Source organism: Aphelocoma coerulescens, chromosome 28 (assembly GCF_041296385.1).
Source record: "Aphelocoma coerulescens isolate FSJ_1873_10779 chromosome 28, UR_Acoe_1.0, whole genome shotgun sequence".
Classification (NCBI taxonomy): domain Eukaryota; kingdom Metazoa; phylum Chordata; class Aves; order Passeriformes; family Corvidae; genus Aphelocoma; species Aphelocoma coerulescens.
In genome coordinates this window covers 5,076,130-5,096,147 of record NC_091041.1, presented here as the reverse complement: position 1 = coordinate 5,096,147, position 20,018 = coordinate 5,076,130, and the positions used below count along the sequence as shown (strand labels likewise).

The following is a 20,018-nucleotide window of genomic DNA, read 5'->3' as shown; positions in this document are numbered from 1 at the left end:
AAAAGGTATTTTTAATAAGGGATGGGTTAATTTGCAGAAGGGGGCACAAACACTGACTGGGGCGGGAGGGCTGGGGGAGTTTCTGGGATGTTGCTGCCACAGAGCGAATTTTGACCAGGAGATTCCCTTCCCCAGCCCCACCTTCCCACGGGAACCGGGGCACCGGGACCTTTCCCCAGCCCCCCCTTCCCGCGGGAACCGGGGCACCGGGACCTTTCCCCATCCCCATCCCTCCCCTCTCAAAGCCCACAGCCTCCTCCAGGACACCCCCAGCGCTTCCCTCCTCAACGGGGACGGCCCTCAGGACTCCGGGACGGCTGCGGAGCCTCGGGAAGAGCCCACCGGGCTCCACCGACCCTGCCCTGCCCCGGGGCACCCACCTGCCGCCATCTTGGGGGCAGCACCCACCGCCTGCCCACCCGCTCCCCCCTCCCGTAGTGCCTGCGGGGCCGCCTCCGTCCCCGCTCCCATCCCCGCTCCCATCGCCGCTCCCCCCCGGTGTCCCCCCCGGTGCGTCGCCGGTTTGCGGAGCGCGGCCCCTTTAAGACTGCCGGGAAGGCGTGGCCTGGCGGGGCGTGGCTCGGGGGCGTGGCCGGGGAGCGAGGAGCGCGCGCGCGGATTGGGCGGCGCTCGCGGCGCGGCCCCGCCCCTCAGCGCGGCGGCGTCACGTGACCCGGCGGCGGCGCCCGGCGCGGTGGACGCTGGAGGCCCAAGATGGCGGCGGAGCTGGTGGAGGCGAAGGTGAGGGAAGCGGCGCCGCCGCCCCGCCCGCGGGGCCCGGCCGGCACCGGGCGGCTCCTGGCGAGGGGGGGACGGCGGGAGGCGGCGCTGCGAACCGCGGGGGCGGCGCTCCGGGGCCGCCCCCTCTCCTTTTCACCTCAGGGGCTGCCCCGCCCCGGCCTCAGGGCCGCAGCCCCCGCCGGATCTACCGGAGCCGAACCGGGCTGGGCCGGGCCGAGCCGCGGTGCCGCCCGCCCTCCTCGGGTCTGCCCCCGGCCCGGGCCTCCCCCGCTAATTCCCGGGATTAAGGATGGCTGGTGCTGCCCCCGCGCCCCCCGCCCCGGCCGGGCCCGCCCCGGGTCCTGCTGCCCGGTTCGGCGGCGGGGCCGCTCCGTGCGGAGCTGTCCGGCGGGCGGGGGTCGGGGGAGGCGCTGGGACGGGCAGTGCCCGGGGCTGGGCCGGCCCCTGAGGCCCCTCTGGGATAGGGTGAAGCAAATCCATGCTTGGAGTTGTGTTTCCAAGGCGGTTTTTGCCTCGCTTCAGGCCCCGGGGGTTTTCCCGTTTCTCTCGGGATCCCGGTTCTGTGGGAGCCGGGACAGCGCCGGGGAGCGGCCGGTGCCCGCCGGGGCAGCCGGTGCTGAGGGCGGTTAAGGAGCAACGGCAGCGGCCGGGGAGCGTTCCCTGGGAAGTGTTCCCAAGGAAGTGTTCCCTGGGAAGCGTTCCCCGGCCGCAGGATCAGCTCCTCGGCAGGGATGCGGCGGGACGGCCGCAGGAATCCCATCGGGAGAGGCTCGGGGTGGGGGGCTCTGCCCTCCCCCTGCTCCTGGGATTCCGGGGTGCTTCCCAGGCGTTGTGGTCGCCTCGCAGGTTTTTGGTGGGATCTGAGCCGTCCCACACGAAGCTTCCTCGGGGGAGGAACACCCGGGAGTGTCGGGAGTCTCAGCAATCCATGTGCTCTCCGTGCTCGCAGGGGGCAGGTCGAGCCCTCGGTGGCACGTTTGCTTTGTCTGGGGTTTGTTGTTGTGTTGCTGCTCAAATCTCCTCATCCTGCTGGGCCTTAATTCCTCCAAAATGGAAACTCTTGACTCCAACTCCACTTTCCACCCCAAGAGTCCTGGGTGAGGTGCTCTAGGAGGGATTCCTACAAGAGGAATTCCTGTCTCTTGTGCTCCTGGGATGCCCCGGTACCTCCTGCTGCTGTGTCTTGATAAATTTATCTTTCCAAATACCCCTTTTATCCCCAAATCCTGCGGGGAGAACAACACACTCTCCATTTCCTAACACAGTTTAATGATCCTGGTGGGATTTGATCAGACTTGATGATCTTGGACATCTTTTCCAACCTTAATGATCCTGATTCTGTTTTTCAATTGAAGAAAACTGAGGCACAACGTAGATTTATCCAGGATTTCACAGGTGGTGTCTGGTGGAGCAGCACCAGGAATCCAGAGCTCTGAAATCCTGACTTTCTGGCAATTAAACATCTTTTCTCTCCTCTTTAGTCATCAGTCCTTTTTTTTCCCCTCATCAGAGATATTTTGGGACACATCACGACTCCCAGAAGTTCTAACTACAGACAGTGACATAACAGCTTTTGGCTTTCCAGATTAAATGACATATGTAAGGGAAAAGGAGAAAATCAAATGGCATTTTCTCTCTCATCGAATTCCCACACATCCAAAAGTGGCTGTGAAATGTTTCTGGAAACACTTGTAGCTTTCTTAATTTAAAAAAAAAAATAAATTATAGTCTGTAGCTGTTTCATTCCAGGAAATGATCAGATCGTTAGATTCCACAGAAACCTGTCTTTTGTGCTTTCTTTTTAATCATTATTTAATTCAGGAGTGGGGTAGAAGTTGGGGAGGAGAGATCTGCTGGGTCTTTGCTGCTGGATTTTTTTTTTTTAGTGAGGTTTCTTCTTGAATTCCCATATTCCCCACAAACCAGGAAGGATAGGGAGTGAATATGTGTGGATATCTATCAAGTTTATTTCCAGGACAACTTGAATTTTCAAACCCATTTACTTTATAAGCTCGTTTTTTGCAATTTTAAGGCTGTTTGGTGTTTAGGGAACTGAAATGCCAGCCTGGGCAGGCTGGAGCTGTGGGTATAGCAGGAAGGTTTCTTGGTTTCTGATGGGAAGTTGCCTTCTGGCCTTTGAATCTGCTGACAGCTACAGGCCTGAGTTGCTACAGAGAGGGGATTTTGGAAGACTGAGATGGGCTTTGCTGCTTATCAAGCACTGAAATTGATCATTCCAGTGTGACACCAAGGCAGCTCCTGGCTGGGATCACAGGGAAGTGCTTGGCATTGTTCTCCTGGGAACACATTGTTCTCTGTACTAATCTGAATATCCTTCCATACTGTAAAATATGTGATTTCTTTAAAGATGCCGTGGCTGTAGGGAGGATTCTGGAGGGGTTTTCCCATTCAGGTGCCCTGAAATACAGAGCTGGTGGCCCCAGTTCCCCTCAGCCTCACCCAGCTTGTATTGATTTTCTTCCTCTGCCTTGCACTGTCACCATTTGGGATGAAGTTTTCCGTGTTTCCCTGGGAGGTTTGGATGCCTCGGGCTGGTGAAGGAGTTCATGTGCTCTTTCACAAGTGAGGCCTCTTGGTTTAGATCTCCTTTGAGGTCACTCCTGCTTCCTGCTGAGCTGTTTTGAGGATGCTTAGCATCTATCAAAGTGATTTTTGAGTCATTTGATGACTGTCCTGGTGGTTTTGTACTTCAGGTGATATTTCAGTGGGTGAGCTCTGTGTCTGTGTTGCTCAAACAGGAGATGGGAACCAAATCAGGTGACAGCAGCGGGTCTGAACAGGTTTGGGGTCTTTCTTTGAGGGGGAATTTTTAATATCTTGCCTTCTAGTTATAAAGTGAGAACTGAACCTTTGCCTTTTATAACTATGAGAACATCTTTTAATTTTTTATCCCCTAGAACATGGTGATGAGTTTCCGAGTCTCAGATCTTCAGATGTTGCTGGGTTTTGTTGGCAGGAGTAAAAGCGGACTAAAACACGAACTAGTGACCCGAGCTTTGCAGCTGGTCCAGTTTGACTGCAGCCCTGAGGTGTTCAAGAAGATCAAGGAGCTCTACGAGACCCGCTACAACAAGAAGGGCTCGGACGTGGCGCAGCCGCCGCCGCCGCCGCAGCACCGGGCGGAGGCCCTGCCCCTGCACTCGTCCTACGACCGCGGCAGCGCCGTGGCTCGGACTCTGCCCACCACCAACATTGACTATCCTGCCCTCTATGGCAAATACCTGAACGGACTGGGCAGGTTGCCCCCCAAAGTGGCCAAGCCCGAGGTTCGCCTGGTGAAGCTGCCCTTTTATACCACCCTGGACGAGCTGTTGAAGCCGACAGAATTAGGTGAGTTGGGAGTGCGGGGGTGGTGAAAAACCTGTGTTTTCAGGGATCTCTAAGTCACGTGGCAGGAAAGGCTGATGGATGTGGTGGTGAGACCCCCTCCTCTCCCCCATCTCTCTCCTCTCATGCTTGGAATTTACAGAGGAATATTTATCTCTGGGCTTGCCGGTGCTTAAAGGCAGCTGATAAAAGAGGGAGAGCGGCTTTTCACACACAGAGAGAGTGCTGGGAAAGGGGGAATGGTTGTAAACTGAAAGAGGAGAGATTTAGATGGGATATTGGGAAGGAATTCCTCCCTGGGAGGGTGGGCAGGCCCTGGCACAGGGTGCCCAGAGCAGCTGGGGCTGCCCCTGGATCCCTGGCAGTGCCCAAGGCCAGGTTGGAGCAGCCTGGGACAGTGGGAGGTGTCCCTGCCTGTGGGATGGGATGGAATGGGATGATCCAAACCATCCTGTGCTCCTGTGATTTCCTCTCTTTCCTCAGACCTGGAATGTGGTCACTTTGGGATGTAACTTGGATTCCCATCTTGTTTGGCTCCTGTGGAATACGGTGCCATATTCTACACTAATGCTGCTTTTCAGCACTAAAAATCCCTGACCTGAAGCATCCTATGGGTGAAGGAGGGTGGCAAACTGTATTTTTGACTATTTTTTGGTGTTTGTCACAGTTATTTGTGTGTGGTGCTGTGTATTTTGAGGGGTAACCAGTAAAACTGGAAGAAGAGCTTTTTCCCTGGGGTGTGGAGACTGATTTTTCATTATTTTAGTTTGGAGAAACAAAGAGTATTGTTAACTGCTGTCAAATAGAACGTTCTGGTAGCAAATTCAGTGTGTCAGAGGAGAAGTTGTGTTCTGCTTAGTGTCTCATAAATTCATGTGGTAATGTCAGAATTCTCTACTAAATGATTCTACAACTTGAGCTGGTCTGGCTGTGCTGAAAAAATATTTGTTGTGGCTTGGAGGAGAAAAATAGATAAAGATTTGATTGTGCAGAAACAAAAAGAAAAAGGACTAATTAGTCAGATTTTATATAATTCCTTCTTCATTTGAAGGCGTTAATGCTGTGACAAAACAGCTGAGTGGTGACAGAGCCAAGCAAAAACATTATAATTGTTTGGGGAATGGGTTTGTTCAGTGTTAAATGCGTGTTAGTCAGCAATTCCAACATGGGATTTTGAAGGAAAACGCATTTCCAAGAGGTGGAAGCATCCAGGGACAGGAGAGCCTGCACACGCCCACCGTGGTTAGCAGATTTTGTTCCAAGTTGACATTAAACCTCCCCTACATCAGCTCAGAGCTGAGGGCTCATTAAATGCAGCCTCTCCCCCTGGCAGGTGACACCTCCCCTGGGCCAGCCTGGTCCCTGGAGCGTTTCTGGCTGATTTTCCCTTCTGGTGAGAGTGGTTTCTGTGGAGCCAGGAGGAGCTGGGCACCAGCACATGTTCAGGTCTCGTGGTCCCAGCCAGCCCCCGGAACCCAACAGCTCTTCCAGACCCTTCTTTTATTTCCCCAGCCTGGTGTCCTGCAACTCTTAATTCCTTCTGGGACACTGATGGGAATGAAGAAGCCTTTGTGGCTCCCCAAAACTGGGGTTATCTCAGCCCTGTGTGTCTCAGCTGCTCCCCTTTGCTACTGAGCTCCTGGCAAACTCAAAATGTGCCACTGCCTGATTCAAAACCCCAGATCCAGTTAGAAACCCCTTTCCCTGGGCTACAAAAGGGATATTTTAAGCATGTGGCCATGGCTGGGAGTAGGGGAGGTTTAATTTATGTGTTCCAGGCTTCAGCTGGAAGCACATTCCTTAATGAAAAGGCTCTCCTGCCTCTTGGAGATGATTGCCTTGGGATCAGGGGTGAGGTGGGCGCTGCCTCCTTTGGGCTGCAGGGCAGCAGAGTCCCTGGGGAATTCTCAAATAACTGTTATTCCTGCCTCAGCTAAAGGTGCTCCAGTTAAAAACAGATAAATTGGGTCCGTTGTGGGCCAGCTGCAATCCCAGATTTGGGCAGTGCACACCCAGTTGGAGGGAATTTAAGGATGGAGTTTAATACCTGTTTTCCCGGGCTGCTCAGTAACAGCTGAACACCTGATCAGGTACCCTGAGGTTCCTTCTCAGATTCTGGGCTTCTTTTCCAGCAGCAATTTATATTTTTTATAAAGGAAGAGTGAGCTGACATAAATGCAAAATAAACCATGAGCAACTTCTCGCTTTTCCTAATCAGGTTTGCTTTGTCTTTGTGTGGCTGAACAATCAGCAGGACACAGTTTATGGGCAGGTTCTTAATCAGAAACATTAAAAGTACTTTTTGTTATTGTCCTTCTCAATCATCACTTTCTGAAAATGCCTCATAAAATGCTTTATTTTCTGCTGGTTGTTTTGGCCAGGAGATATTTGGATGGAAACTGGAATTAAACAAAAGTTCCATAAAGATATCTTAATTATTACTTTTAAAATTTATTTTTGCAAGCTCTGTTTGCATTTTAAAGCAGAAAAGGGACTAAAGGGAAGCACCTGGAGTGACTCAGGTTGTCACCAGGTCTTCCAAGAGCTGCTGAGGTTTCATCCTTCCTTTATCTCCTCTTTTTCACACAAAAGTGCACTTTCCTACTTCTGAAATTCTGTTGGCTTTGAATAACCTTGCAATGGAAGTGATGCAAAGCAAAACACACAATTCTTGCTAAACAATTAAAAAAAAGCTGTTTTAGCACTTCCTCTTTGTGTTCCTCCCGTGACTTGCACCAGCTCAGGGTCTGAACTTTGCTTGGAGACACAAAACTGGAAATAAAACATGTTTGAGTTGAAGTAAAGGTTGTAACAGAAGTTTCCCACATCTCAGGCTTTATTTTCACCATATTAAATGCACTTGATGTTAAAATTATCAGTGTGCAAAAGGCCACAGTTAATGCTGGGTTCCAGTTAAGCCTCTCTGAGGGTGAGCTGCTGTCCCACCCTCAAGGTCAGGGGGTTGGAAGTCATGTTTTGTCTCTTCCAGCTGCTTTTTGTGCTGCTTTTTTATTATCTGAGCTAATCTTTTTTGTTGCTGGGGTTGTTTTCTTTCTTTTCCAGAACCTGCCTGCTCAGTCTGGTGGTTTCATGCTTTTGTGTCAGGCTCAGGTCTCCTCTTGGGCTTCTTGAGGATGTGGTCACACTGTGACACCACTGATGTGGTGAACTGATGGCTCTTGAATTATTTGGGGGGAGGAAAATAATGAAAAAAAGAGAAAAATCAAACTCAAAGCCTGTGCTGGTTGTACTGAGCAGGGAGCAGTCAATGAGCAAAGCTCTAATCAAAGCAGAATTGCCAAAACAGGTGAAAACTGCAATTCTGGCACAGGGCTGTGGGAGAAAACAAGACTTGGAGATAAACAGAGCATGACAATCACCTTGTGCTCAGAGCTGTTATCACTGTGATGGACACTCTTTTCTTCCCTGCTCAGTTCCACAGAATAATGAGAAGCTTCAGGAAAGTCCGTGCATTTTTGCATTAACACCAAGACAAGTGGAGCTCATCAGAAATTCCAGGTACTTCTCACTGGGTATTAACAGTTCAAGAAAATACAGCTGCATAATTCCATAATTCCTCTGTGTTCCCTCCCTGTGGAAGCTTTTGTTCTCTGCAAGGAAACAGGATTTGTTTGAGGACACCAGGCTGCTTCCCATGTAAAGCAAAGAGCTTTGGGGGAGTGGGAGCTACAAATTCACCCATCCAGCTCCTTAAGTTTCACTTGTGCTGCTCTAATCTCCCTCTGGAATGGTGCATTTGGGCAGGAAAAGCGGGATGAAATCATCAATGACCTAAATTCTCTGCTGAGCTGGTGTTGTGAATGTCTGCAGCCTTTCCTTTGCATCCCAGGTTCAAAAGGCAGAGTGTGAGGCTGTTTGCATCTGAAAGGAAACTTCCTTGGTGGGGAGGGTGCCGTAGGAACTGCCTAAGGAAACATCTTGGATTAGGATTTACCCTGACCTCTGTCAGATGCAACTTTTGAGTCAAACAAAGGCTCTCCTCAGAGGTGGCAGTGCAGGCAGGGAGGTTTCCTCTTGGCTGACCTGCTCCCTTCATGCAGAAGAATTCCTCCCAAAATTCAACATAAAGCCTTGAAATATTTCTCTTTATGATAAAATAAAGAGCTGGAGAAAGAATATCTTGGTTATTTTGCCTCCTAGTAAAATACCCTTGGTCTGTCTTCCATTTCTTTCCTGATTGCAGTTAGAATCCTGTCAGGAATAGCCCTGCTGAAGGTTGCAATATTCACAGTGGTGCCTTAATGCTCAGTCCCTTGGTTTGCATGAACAGCTTTAGCTGAATAATTAAACACAGAGAGTCTTGAACACTGTCAGGTAAACCTGACCTTAAAACCCAGTTTTTATAAATTCTCACAAATCACCAGAAGGCACCTGAACAGTTTTAAAAACCCAGAGAAAAGCTGTAGGTTGGTGCATCAGGAAAAAAATAATAATTACAGGACCACTGACATTTGCAGGGGGAATTGTACGATTTAAATAAAGTTCTGGGAGGTAGTTTTTTAGAAGTCTATTAAAAAAAAATCAGGAACAACTAAAGTCCTTGAGTCTGGCAGCTGGTTTGGGTGATTTTTTTGGGGTAGGGTTTGTTTGTTTTTTTTTTTACATAATTAATTTGAAGTTTCTGTTCTTTAATTTACCAGGGACTTGCAACCCGGTGTGAAATCGGTTCAGGTGGTGCTAAGGTAGGTCTGGGCTGGGTTCATTGAACATCAGGGGCAGAGCAGGGGAGGAGGGAATGTTCCAGCAAAACCCAGCAAGTTTCAACATGGATTTCATGGCTCCAGAGAGAATTTCCAGCGAACTGTTTGTTCCTGGGCCTCACAGAAGCATCTTAAACTCTCCTTTTGAACCTCGAGCAGAAACAGCAGAGTCACACCTGGCTGGGCTCTGCTGAGGGAGCATGGATTGGGATTGGGATGGGGCCTGTGGGAGCTGGGGATGTGCAGAGTGTGGGGATATTATGGGATGTGTTGTTTCCCCCCAGAATCTGCTACACAGACACCAGTTCCCCTCAGGAGGATCAGTACCCTCCCAACATCGCCGTGAAGGTGAACCACAGCTACTGCTCCGTGCCAGTAAGGACTGGGGGATTGGGGAGGAAAATTTGGGGAATTTGGGAGGAAAATTTGGGGAATTTGGGAGGAAATTGCTTTCCTGATGAATGCCAGGGTATAGAAGTGCACTGCTGAGTTTAAAGCTAATTTTCTGATGGATTGGCCATGTTGTTAATGAACTGTTCTGTATAAAAACTCGATCCTGTTTACTTTGAGCTCCAGCTGTATTCAGCTCCTTCTCCCCCCATCCTTGAGACCTGGGGCCGAGTAGAATTCAGTGGAGCTGATCAATAGATGTACCTTGAGTAAAAAATAAATCTCTGTATTTAACCTTGCTGCTTTAGGGCTACTACCCATCAAACAAACCCGGGGTGGAACCCAAGAGGCCCTGCCGGCCCATCAACCTCACCCACCTCATGTACCTGTCAGCAGCCACCAACCGCATCACGGTCACCTGGGGCAACTACGGCAAGGTGAGAGCCCAGGGAATGCCCAGAGCTCCCAGACAGCCCTGCAGAGCAGCCTGCTCATCCTCTCCCTTCTCTCTCCCCAGAGCTACTCGGTGGGGCTGTACCTGGTGCGGCAGATGACCTCAGCAGAGCTGCTGCAGAGGTTGAAAACCATCGGGATCAAACACCCGGAGCTCTGCAAAGCGCTGGGTGAGTGGCTCAGGAAGGGCCTGTCTGCAGCTGCTGGGGAACAGCCACCACCATTTACACCTCTGCTTTCCTCCACTTGTATAAACCCCGCTTTTTATCTGAACAGACTTGCTGAGCTGTGTGTGAGTCGTGGGAGGTCACCCCAAACCCGTGGTTCTGGTGGCTCTGCAGCAGCTCTGTAGTTGGATTTAGGATTTGTCTCCGGTCGTGTCGTGCCGGTGTCGTTGTGACTGGAAGGGCTTCATGCCTTCACCCGAGTCAGTATGAGCAGCACTGACCCTCGTGATTTCCAAAGGAGATTTCTGGAGCAAGGGATCCTGGTGACAATGTCCTGCTGCCCCAGTCCCTGGGGATCCTTGGGGCTGGCAGTGGGATGTCACCAGCAGCACTTTGATATGTCTTGAGAGCTTCAGAGAAGAGATGGTCCCCAGAGATGCTTATCCCAAACCACTCAGGTAAATCATCCTGCTGTGAGGCACATGTGAAATATTACTGGAAATGAGGGGTAATTACCTTTCCGAGGTGGAATCTGACCTGGAGCTCATGAGTGTGAAAGATTCCCAGTTTTTCAAGTTGCTGGACAAAACCTTCTCACTGCTTAGGTCTGTGTGGGAGAACTGGCCCTGTGGATCCTGATGGTCTTTAAAACTGTCCAGATCCTGGAAAACTCTTCCCAAGGATAAGAAACAATCAGGGAATCTCAGAATGGTTTGAGTTGGAAGGACCTCAAAGCCCATCCAGTGCCACCCCTGCCATGGCAGGGACACCTCCCACTGTCCCAGGCTGCTCCAGCCCCAATGTCCAGCCTGGCCTTGGGCACTGCCAGGGATCCAGGGGCAGCCCCAGCTGCTCTGGGCACCCTGTGCCAGGGCCTGCCCACCCTCACAGGGAGGGATTTCTTCCTGACATCTGACCTAAATTTCCCCTCTTCAAGCCATTCCCCCTTGTCCTGTCACTGCAATTCCCGATTAAGAGCCCCTTCCCAGCATCCCTGGAGCCCCTTCAGGTACTGGAATGCTGCTGTGAGGTCTCCACTCAACCTTCTCCAGGCTGAACTTTCTCAGCCTGTCACTCCTGAGGGTAGATTGTAGTTCATGAGGAAGGTGATGATTCCAGGTGTATCCAGCCTTCAGACACCTGGATTTCAGGGCAGACATCAGCTGTATTTGGTGACTTTAAATAAAACCAAATAAGAGCAATGTCTTATTTCAGCTCCTTTGTGTTTTCCTGCTGGGAAGTTGCTTGGATATCCAGAACTGGCCAACCTGAGGAGCTCCTAAACTTTGCTTTTCTAGCTCTGCTCTGCTCTGCAAATAATTCCCTGTCCCTGAAGCTGCCCTTTGGCTTCGGTCACATCTCACTGCTGACTCATCTTCTGCATAAAATTCTGTAGAATTTAATACAGGAACATGGTCTGAGAACAGGTTATGGCTTTGGATCCAAAACAGCTCAGTCCTCATTGGGAGATCCTACAAAATTCTCCTTCCCATGTCTCCCAGTAATTGATGCACAGAGAAGGCTCTTACAAAGAACTTCATAAAAAATTAAGCTTGGATGAAAAGGCTCCTAATGTGAGGAAAACAAGCCCAAATCTTGTAATCTCCTGGGAATTTCACATCTGAGAAGTCCCTCTCTAATTAAAGCTGGGTGTTGCAGAGCTGCATGTAGCCTCATTGTCTGGGGACATTTTGTTATGATCTGAAAAGGTCAAAAGAAATGGTTGATTTGCTCCAAAGAAAAATGGTGATGGAAGTGTCAGAGGCAGTGGCAGACAGCAGTGGGAGCAGCAGCTCCTCCTCAGGAGTTGGGGAGCAGTTCAAAGCTGGTTTTGTTGATTTTTGCACCTTGGTGTGGGACCTGCCCATCTGCTGCTTTCTTTGATTTCCCTGCTGCTCCTCTGGGTTCCCCTTCAGGCTGCAGCAGCGGGGGCAGGATTCCTCCTTTCCTAACATCTCATTCTTCCCAGATCTGTGCTGGATGGCTGCTGTGCCTGGTTGTGCATGGCTGCCTTGCTCTGAGCTGTCTGCCTGGGTACCTCTGGGCCTGTTTGTGGTTCCTGTGGAATGTTCTGCTGGAATAAAGGAGCTGGCCAGCGTAGAAGCCGAAGGGTGACAGCCCAGCAGTGCTGAGAGGAGGCTTGATGACCTGGTGGAAAAAGGATGGGATGTGTTTTCCCTCCCAGTGTGACTGTTTGCTCACTTGTGGGGGGACTTGCTGTGAACTGGAAATGTCAGGGGGAGACATTTCCCCCCATTCTGCTGCCACTGAGCTGAGGAGGGAATAAACCCCACCGTGCCTAGGCTGGAGCTGAATCCATGTGCTCATTGCCTCCCTGGCAGGGAAAATGATCCGTACACAGCCCAGGGCTGGGGTGAGCTGCTTCCCCTGTGCTGCACCTTGCTGTCAAGGGCTGAGTTTTGTTAAATGTTGTGCCCTCTGCTCTCCCTGCAGTGAAAGAGAAGCTACGCCTGGACCCAGACAGTGAAATCGCCACCACAGGTGTCCGAGTGTCGCTCATCTGTCCGGTGAGGCCCTGCAGGGTCATGGAATCAGAGTTTGGGTTGGAAGGGAGCTTAAAACCATCCAGTGCCACCCCTTGCCATGGGCAAGGGACACCTTCCACTGTCCCAGGCAGCTGCAGCCTGGCCTTGGGCACTTCCAGGGATGGGGCAGCCACAGCTGCTCTGGGCACCCTGGGCCAGGGCCTGCCCACCCTCACAGGGAACAATTCCTTCCCAATATTCCCTCTAGCAGTGGGAAGCCATTCCCTGTGTTCTGTCCCTCCATCCTTTGTCCCAAATCCCTCTCCAGCTCTCCTGGAGCCCCTTCAGGCACTGGAAGGGCTGAACCCCCGCAGCTCTCCCAGTTTGCTCCAGAGCCGAGGGGCTCCAGCTCTGTTTTAGTCTGGTTTTGTCAAGAACCCAAACTGTGCTCCCAGACCAGCTCTGCCAAACTCACAAATGTTTTTCCTTCCGAGGGGATGTGGGGGTTCCTTGCCAGGTGTCCTGGCTGATGCTCTGCTCTCTGGTCCCACAGCTGGTGAAGATGCGCCTGTCTGTGCCGTGCCGGGCCGAGACCTGCGCACACCTGCAGTGCTTTGATGCCGTCTTCTACCTACAGATGAATGAGAAAAAGCCCACATGGATGTGCCCTGTGTGTGACAAACCTGCCCCCTACGACCAGCTCATCATTGATGGGTGAGTTTTGCACCTCTGTGCCCCTTCCCCACTGGGTGCAGCATCCGCCTCTTGGTTGAAGTTCACCTTGGAACTATTGAAAGTTTATTCTGCTGGTGCACAATATTCTGTTTTCAGTGCTTTGCTGTGTTAGAGCAAGTGGGAATGGGCTGGGAGGGAACAGGCTTGTGGTGCAGCACTTTTGGGGTGGGTTTGGCAGCAGCTTTGTTGCCCCCAAATGCTGGGAGCCTTTTGTGGACTGGGACCACTGACATCCTTGTGGTGCTGGCCAAGGACTGGTGGAACAACACATGTGGTTCCTGCCTGCTGGAAAATGATCTCCACCCTCGTGGCTGTGTGATTGGCCTCTACTGCAGGTTCCCTCAAGAGCAGGGAGAGTTTGGAGCGATGTTTGGGGTGCCTCCAGCTCCCCTGGCACAGGGAAGTGCACGGACCAGTCTGTTCCCAGACTCGCCAAGGGTTCCTGGAGCGTCGCTGCCTTTGTGGGCCCTGGGTAGATCCAGGAGCTGTGGCTTTCCAGGCAGCCTGGAGCAGCCTCAGCACAGATAACCTGTTTGCTTTGTCCCCTGGCCAACCCCAACAGGAAAATCCAGTTCCTTGGAGATCTCTAACAGGGGAGGGATGAAGGGGAAGCTGCGAGGGGTTGGATTGTGGAACCCCCACAGATTGGCAGTGCCCGTGTCCTGCGTGAGGAGGAGCAGGATGTCACTGGGGAAGGCTCAGCAGACTTTTGTCCCTGCTCAGGGCTGGGGTTTGGTGCCCATTCTGTTGGGTGAGGGTCCTTCCAGATTCCCTGGAAGTGAGAGAGGGAAGCTGGCACTCAGCTGGAGTCAAGAAAGAGCCGGAGGCTCCTGAGCAAGGAGGGAGGTGGTTGGTCAGGTCTGGGATCCTCAGGGCCTCATCAGCTTTTTGGGAGCTGCAGCTTGGTGGTTGCTGTGCTGGGTGATGGGATTGGCTGTGGAAACAATTCCTACAGGAGCTGGGGAAAGCTGAAACTCTCCCACTGGGGTGCCACAAAGTTTTCCTGAGCTTGGAAGACTTTCCACTAGGAGTTCTCCTTCCTCCTGGAGGAAAATACTCACGTCCAGGAGGGAGTGAGGCCTGGCAGAGCAGCGTTTCCAAATAAACATCCCAGGCAAACGGTGGGACACAGGGAATAAAGCAAGTCCCCAGTTTCTCTGGAATCAGGGCCTCATTCCAGGTGTATTTTCATGGTTTTCCTGTTGCAGGAGGCTCCGTATGTTGTTCTGGTGGCTACTGTGGGGATTTGGGAAATAAAACTGGGAAGGAAGGGAAGTGCTGCTTGTTGGGTGGCTGACTTCCTGATGCCAAAGGATATCTCACCCTTTGCTAAAGCCTCGCTGGGAATGTCCCTGGGAATGTCCCTGCAGCAGCCCTGGGATGGGGCAGCAGCCTGGAAGCAGTGCCTGGGAAACTGGGTGAAGAGGCAAAGCTGTCTTTAATTGCACCTAATTAAGCTGGTAGTTGATGGTTTGGGTGCATGGACGGGAAGGGCTGGGATGGATCTGCACTGTCAGAACCTGCTCTGGTTTTATGGGGAATAAAGTCCATGACTCCGAGGGCTCTGAGCTCGGGAGCCAGCACCAGATTGCTTTTAAATGCAGGGTCACTGCACACACCCTGCTGATTGCCAGGGGTGTGACAGCTCCTCCTGTCCCCCCTGCAGGCTCCTGTCCAAGATCCTGACGGAATGTGAAGATGCAGACGAGATCGAGTACCTGGTGGATGGCTCCTGGTGCCCCATCCGAGCCGAGAAGGAGCGGAGCTGCAGCCCTCAGTGTCCAATCCTGGTTCTAGGTGAGTCTCCCTGGGGAGAGAGGCTGGAAACCCCTGGGGGAAATCACAGAATTCCAGAGTGGTTCGGGTTGGAAGGGACCTGCAGGATCATCCTCCAGTCCCACTCCTGCCATGGGACACCTTCCACTGTCCCAGGTTGCTCCAAGCCCTGTCCATCCTGGCCTTGGACACTGCCAGAGATCCAGGGGCAGCCACAGCTGCTCTGGGCACCCTGTGCCAGGGCCTGCCCACCCTCACAGGGAGGAATTTCTCCCCAGTATTCCCTCTGACACTGGGAAGCCATTCCCTGTGTCCCGTCCCTCCATCCCTTGTCCCCAGTCCCTCTGCAGCTCTCCTGGAGCCCCTTTAGGCCCTGCAAGGGGCTCTGAGCTCTCCCCGTGTCCTTCCCTTGTCCCTGCTGACCAGTCAGGAGCGTTGGATCACCCCCTGAGCTGGACACGAGGGGTTTCACCCCACGCTTTGCCCCCCTCGTGTCGCAGGCTCCTCGGATGTGAACGGGCTGCTGGCCGCTCCCAACGGCAACGGCGACAACGGCAAAGCCACCGCGGACGTTGTGGATTTAACACTGGACAGCTCATCCTCGGAGGAGGATGAGGAGGAGGACGAGGAGGAGGATGATGACGATGAGGGACCCCAGCCCAAACGACGCTGCTCTTACGAGAAAGGTTTAGTCTCTGCCTGCTGACTGCAGCCCCGGCTCGGAATTCCCAACGGACAGACTTGAATACTCTGGTGCTTATTAAACTGGAGGAGGGGGAGAACGTCCTCTCCCACCTCATCTCCCTCCCTCCCTCATCTCCTGTGACTTTCCTATTCCAAATTACTCATTAAAACGAGAGAGAAAAAAGGAAAAAAAAAAAAGCCAAACAAAAAAAAAACAACACAAACAAAAACAAACAAAACAAAAACCATTGAGCTGCTTCTTGGTTGGAAAACGACCCCACTCAGAGCCTGACCCTGAACTGGAGCCTGAAGTAAGGAAAGTGTCTTAAGCCAGGCAGGATCCTCCCTCACCTGGATCCCGGGATCGGGGGAGCTCCCCTGCACACCTCCAGGACACCCACCCCTGCATTTCCAAAGGCGTGTGCAGTTTGATCCTCTTGTTAATTAACCATTCCTTAATTAATCTAAAGGTTTTGCTGGACGTGTGAGTCCGGGGCGGGGCGGGAGGGGGGAGCGGGGAGGGGTCTGGGGGGGGTTCTATAACCCAGCAAGGATAGAGGGGGGGTTTGTAGGGGTGGGGATGGGGGCATGGGGTGCCAGGGGTGAGATGTCCGGTTGGAAGCGCACTGTTCTAGCTCGGAGCTCCAGCAGCTCTGCACCTCATGTAAAGAGACACGTTTGGAATTTTAACCTAATCCCAAGGGAAATGTAGAGATTTGTGCAGTAGTGACTCGTTTTAGTTGAGCAGAAGCCATGGGGGGGCAGGGGGTGGGAGGGGGGGGGGGGCTCGAACCACAAATCTGTTGTATTTTTGAAGTGCAATAACTTTGGTGTTTTTGAAGACTGACAAGGGCTGCGCATTCCCTTTTCGTTGAGGTTGGTTCTGGAGGCGGCGGCTGTGACCTGCAGGCCACCCCCAGGCCTGGGGGTGGGGACAGTGACCTGCAGGCCACCCCCGCACCTGGGCACACCTGGCACGTGAGCAGGAGCAGGGCAGGGGGGTCCTTCCAGAAGATGCCAGGTGGGGGAATCTCAGTTTTTAGCCAACTACCTCGGTAACTCCAATTCAGGTTTCTTTGAGTCCCGAGCCCGTCCCGGGCGGGTGCGAGGGCAGGGCCCGGGCGCTGCCGCCGCTCCGGCCCCTCCACTTCTCTGTCCCAGCCTTTGGCCCCAGAGCCAAAGCTCCTCCTGTGCTCTTTGGTGGCAAAACGTTGTTGCTTTTGAGTTTGCGAAGCGTCACCTTTTTGACTTTGTCTTGGAGAGTTTCTGTCCCGGCCTTTGCGGCAGCTCTGCTGTTCCCACTGGCTCCTCCCGGCTCTGGTTTGCTCTGGACCTCGCTGGCTTTTCTCCCTGGAGCTGGGAATGGCCCCGGAGGGAGCTGGCCCAGGCCCTGGGTGGGTGAGGAGCAGGGGGGATGGCCCTGTGCCCAGTGCTGGGCTGAGACCCCCGAGGGTCTTGGTGTTGCTGGGCACTGCCAGACCCCAAACCCTCCACCCTTCCTTCATCCCTCCGTCTCCTCTGAGTACCCCAAACCCTCCATCCTCCCTCATCCCTCACCCCAGCAGCCAAGGGGGCACAGAGAGGGGCGTGTTGCTGCCTTTCCCAGCACTTCCCTCTCCAGAAATATTCCACACATGGCCAATCCCACCTGAAGGGAAAAGCCCCCGAGGTCCAGCCAGAGCTGCCCTAAATCCTCATTGGCCACTTGCCCAAGAGCAAAGGCCCCTCTCCAAATTGAGGAGGGGTCCCCTGCCAGCTTTGGGGGCTCCTCTCCCAAGCCCCCATCTCCCCAGCGGGGTGGGGGTCCCTGAGCCCCTGTGGGAGGGGGATTCTCCCACCCCTTCCTGCCTGGCTGGGTTTTGTCTCCAGACCTGGAATTTGGAGGGGGTGGGGGTTAAAGCCCCCCCGTTTCCCCAGGTCTGGCGGGGGGACCCGGAGCAGCTCCTGGTCCCGCTCCCATGGGGACACCTGCACTTGTTGGCCCCAGGCTTTGCTTTTCCTTCTCCTTCCCTGGCTGCGAGCAATATGTTTTCAGGTTGAAACGGGGGTGGGGGTGGGAAAAGGGGGATGAAAACAACTGAAAAAAACCCGGGTAGAGCTCCCAAATTAATTTTACTGTACAAAGTTCTGTGCTCGCAGCCCTGGCTGCACAGTAGCTTTAGAGTCCAGTTGTTTTCCTAATATTTTTATTCTAATTTAATTGCTTTTTAATTTTCCAGGCCAGGCAACTGTTTGGAAACACCATGCTTGTTTTAGTGCTTTCTGTTGGAGTTGGCCAGCTCTTCCTGTACATATGTTGGTTTGTTTTTTTTTTTTTTGTTTCTTATAACCTGTTTTTTTTCTTCTTTGTTTTATAAAGAGAAGAGAAAAAAAAAAACAAACAAAAAAAAGAAAATTATTTTTCTTTCCCTCAGTACACATTCTTCAAAGTTCAAATTATAGTGTTTGTTAAATAAATGAAAGATTTACATTTAATTCCGTGTCGCCTTGTTGGGATTTCTGACCCCAGGGTCTCCAGGATCTCCCTGGGCTCCTCAGGGTTTCCTCAAAATCTCTCTGGGGATCTCCAGGATCTTCCTTCAGCATCTCCAGGAAACCCCCTGGGTGTCCTGAGGGTCTCCATGAACTCCCTGGCGATGCCCAGCACCTCACCGGGGGTCCCTGGAACTTCTCCCAGGGGCTCCCAAGGATCTCACTCAGCATCCCCAGCATCTTGCCAGGAAAAATCTTCCCACAGGGTCTCCACAACTTCCCTGGGGTCACCCTGAGCTCCTCAAGATCTCACCAAGATCCCCAGAATCTTGCTGGGGTTCCCCAGGATCTCCCCCAGGCTCCCGAGCATCTCCAGAGGGGTCCCCAGGATCACTCCCAGCTCACCCCAAAATGAGCCCCGGGGATTTGTGTCCATGGCAGGAGGGTCCTGGGCAACCCCAACCCCCTCCCAGGATTTCCCTGGACATCCCAGGATCTCACAGGGTCCCCAGGAGCAACCTCAGGGTCTCCAGGATCTCCCCAGGATCACCCCAAAAGGAGCTTGAAGGGTTCTGGGGCAACCCCCGACCCCCTCCAGGTTCTTCCCCTGGGATTTGGGGGGCAGCCGGACCCCCGGGCACCTCCTCGGTGCCACTTTGAATTCCTCCACCTCCAGCGGATTAATCATTTTATTTACGAGGCTTAAGGGCCCAAATCCCGCTAAAGCCGGGGCTTTGCCAGATAAACAGCCCGCTTTGGGGGCAGCTCGTTTGTGAAAACACAATTAGCAAAGCCTGTAATCTGCGCTAATTACCGGGCCCCGAGCGCCGGCGGCTGCCGGCAGCACCTGCAGCATGGGGGACACGGGGGACGCGGGGGACACGGGCATGAGTGGGCACACAGGACCTGCGCCCCGGCGCCCGCCCGGAGCCTCCTTCACCATCGAGTACCTGCTGTCGGGGCGGGGGAACGGGGCCACCCCCAGCCCGGAGCCCCCCGGCCGGAGCCCCCCGGCAGCCCCCCGGCCCCCTCCGGAGCCCGGGGACAAACCGGCCCAATCCTACATCGCCCTCATCTCCACCGCCATCCTCTCGTCCCCGGAGAAGAAGCTGCTGCTCTCCGACATCTACCAGTGGATCATGGACAACTACCCCTACTTCAAGAACAAGGTGAGGGAGGGGCTGCGGGGCCGGGGCAGGCGCGTTCCCTTGGGATCTCCGCTGGTTTCCATGGTTTGGGGTGAGCCGAGCCCGGGGTGCTGCTGTGGGGTGTGGGACTGGGCTGGGGGAACTCACCCAGCTCCGCTGAGCCCAATCCATCAGGAAAACGCCTCTGTGGTGTCCAGACCTCGGGGCTGGTGGGGTCGCTTTCTCCAGGCTCATTTTGGAGCCTACTGGTGTTGGCTGATCCCAATCCATTGGGAAAACGCCTGTGCTGGTGGCCGGATCCCGGCGCTGGGTTCTCCAGGGGGCCTCCGGAGCGGAGCGGGCACGGCAGGGCCAGGGGGGCTCGGTCTGGCTGACCCCTGCGGGCCTGGCTGACCCCTCTGGGCCTGAGTGACCCCTGCGGGCCTGAGTGACCCCTCTGGGTGCAGGAGAAGAGTTGGCGCAACAGCGTCCGCCACAACCTGTCCCTTAACGAGTGCTTCGTCAAGGCCGGGCGCAGCGACAACGGCAAAGGGCACTTCTGGGCCATCCACCCCGCCAACCTGGAGGACTTCTCCAAGGGCGATTACCACCGGCGGCGGGCCCGGCGCCGCGTCCGCAGGTCAGGGGGGCCGGGGGGGCCCTGGGGGCCACCGAGGGGGGAGTTGGGGCTCAGCGCTGACCCCCTGCTCTGTTTCCCCTCGCAGGGTGAACGTCGGCTACTTCCACCCCTACGCCCTGTACGGCCTCGGCTGCTGCTGCCCCTGCTGCCCCCCGGGCCCCGCCGCGGCCCCGCTGGCGCTGCCCAGGGCCCCCCAGGGCCCCCCAGTGCCGCGCTGGGGCTGGGGGCGGCTCCCGGTGCCCCGGGGACCCCTCCTGCCCCGGGCCCCCTTCCTGTGA

The 20,018-nt window shown here is 53.9% G+C and overlaps 2 protein-coding genes across 3 annotated transcripts; both read left to right on the top strand.

Annotated features, from left to right (window-relative positions):
• Positions 1-658: 658 nt before the first annotated feature.
• PIAS4 (protein inhibitor of activated STAT 4) lies at positions 659-17,936 on the top strand. Of its 2 annotated transcripts, XR_011146759.1 has the most exons (12): positions 659-741; positions 3,660-4,092; positions 7,524-7,608; positions 8,751-8,792; positions 9,095-9,185; positions 9,509-9,637; positions 9,718-9,823; positions 12,275-12,348; positions 12,860-13,020; positions 14,708-14,838; positions 15,318-15,918; positions 17,721-17,936. XR_011146759.1 is itself a non-coding variant. In XM_068997149.1 (11 exons), exons 1-11 carry the CDS (start codon positions 715-717, stop codon positions 15,521-15,523), a joined length of 1,485 nt encoding a protein of 494 aa, XP_068853250.1. In that variant the 5' UTR covers positions 659-714; the 3' UTR covers positions 15,524-15,990. The 2 variants fall into 2 exon arrangements, 1 of the variants encoding a protein (XP_068853250.1); XM_068997149.1 differs by lacking the exon at positions 17,721-17,936 and having other exon boundaries at positions 15,318-15,990.
• Positions 17,937-18,827: 891 nt separating this feature from the next.
• On the top strand, positions 18,828-20,018 carry LOC138099880 (forkhead box protein L2-like). The gene is made up of 3 exons (XM_068997474.1): positions 18,828-19,142; positions 19,568-19,740; positions 19,826-20,018. Exons 1-3 carry the CDS (start codon positions 18,828-18,830, stop codon positions 20,016-20,018), a joined length of 681 nt encoding a protein of 226 aa, XP_068853575.1.

Bases quoted from the DNA above. Each gene is read 5' to 3' on its own strand.
- PIAS4 (XM_068997149.1), top strand. From the start codon at position 715: ATGGCGGCGGAGCTGGTGGAGGCGAAG. The intron at 8,793-9,094 runs GTAGGTCTGGGC...GTTTCCCCCCAG, and splicing joins TCGGTTCAGGTGGTGCTAAG to AATCTGCTACACAGACACCA. The intron at 12,349-12,859 runs GTGAGGCCCTGC...CTGGTCCCACAG, and splicing joins GAGTGTCGCTCATCTGTCCG to CTGGTGAAGATGCGCCTGTC.
- LOC138099880 (XM_068997474.1), top strand. From the start codon at position 18,828: ATGGGGGACACGGGGGACGCGGGGGACACGGGCATGAGTGGGCACACA. The intron at 19,143-19,567 runs GTGAGGGAGGGG...CTCTGGGTGCAG, and splicing joins ACCCCTACTTCAAGAACAAG to GAGAAGAGTTGGCGCAACAG. The intron at 19,741-19,825 runs GTCAGGGGGGCC...TTCCCCTCGCAG, and splicing joins GCCCGGCGCCGCGTCCGCAG to GGTGAACGTCGGCTACTTCC.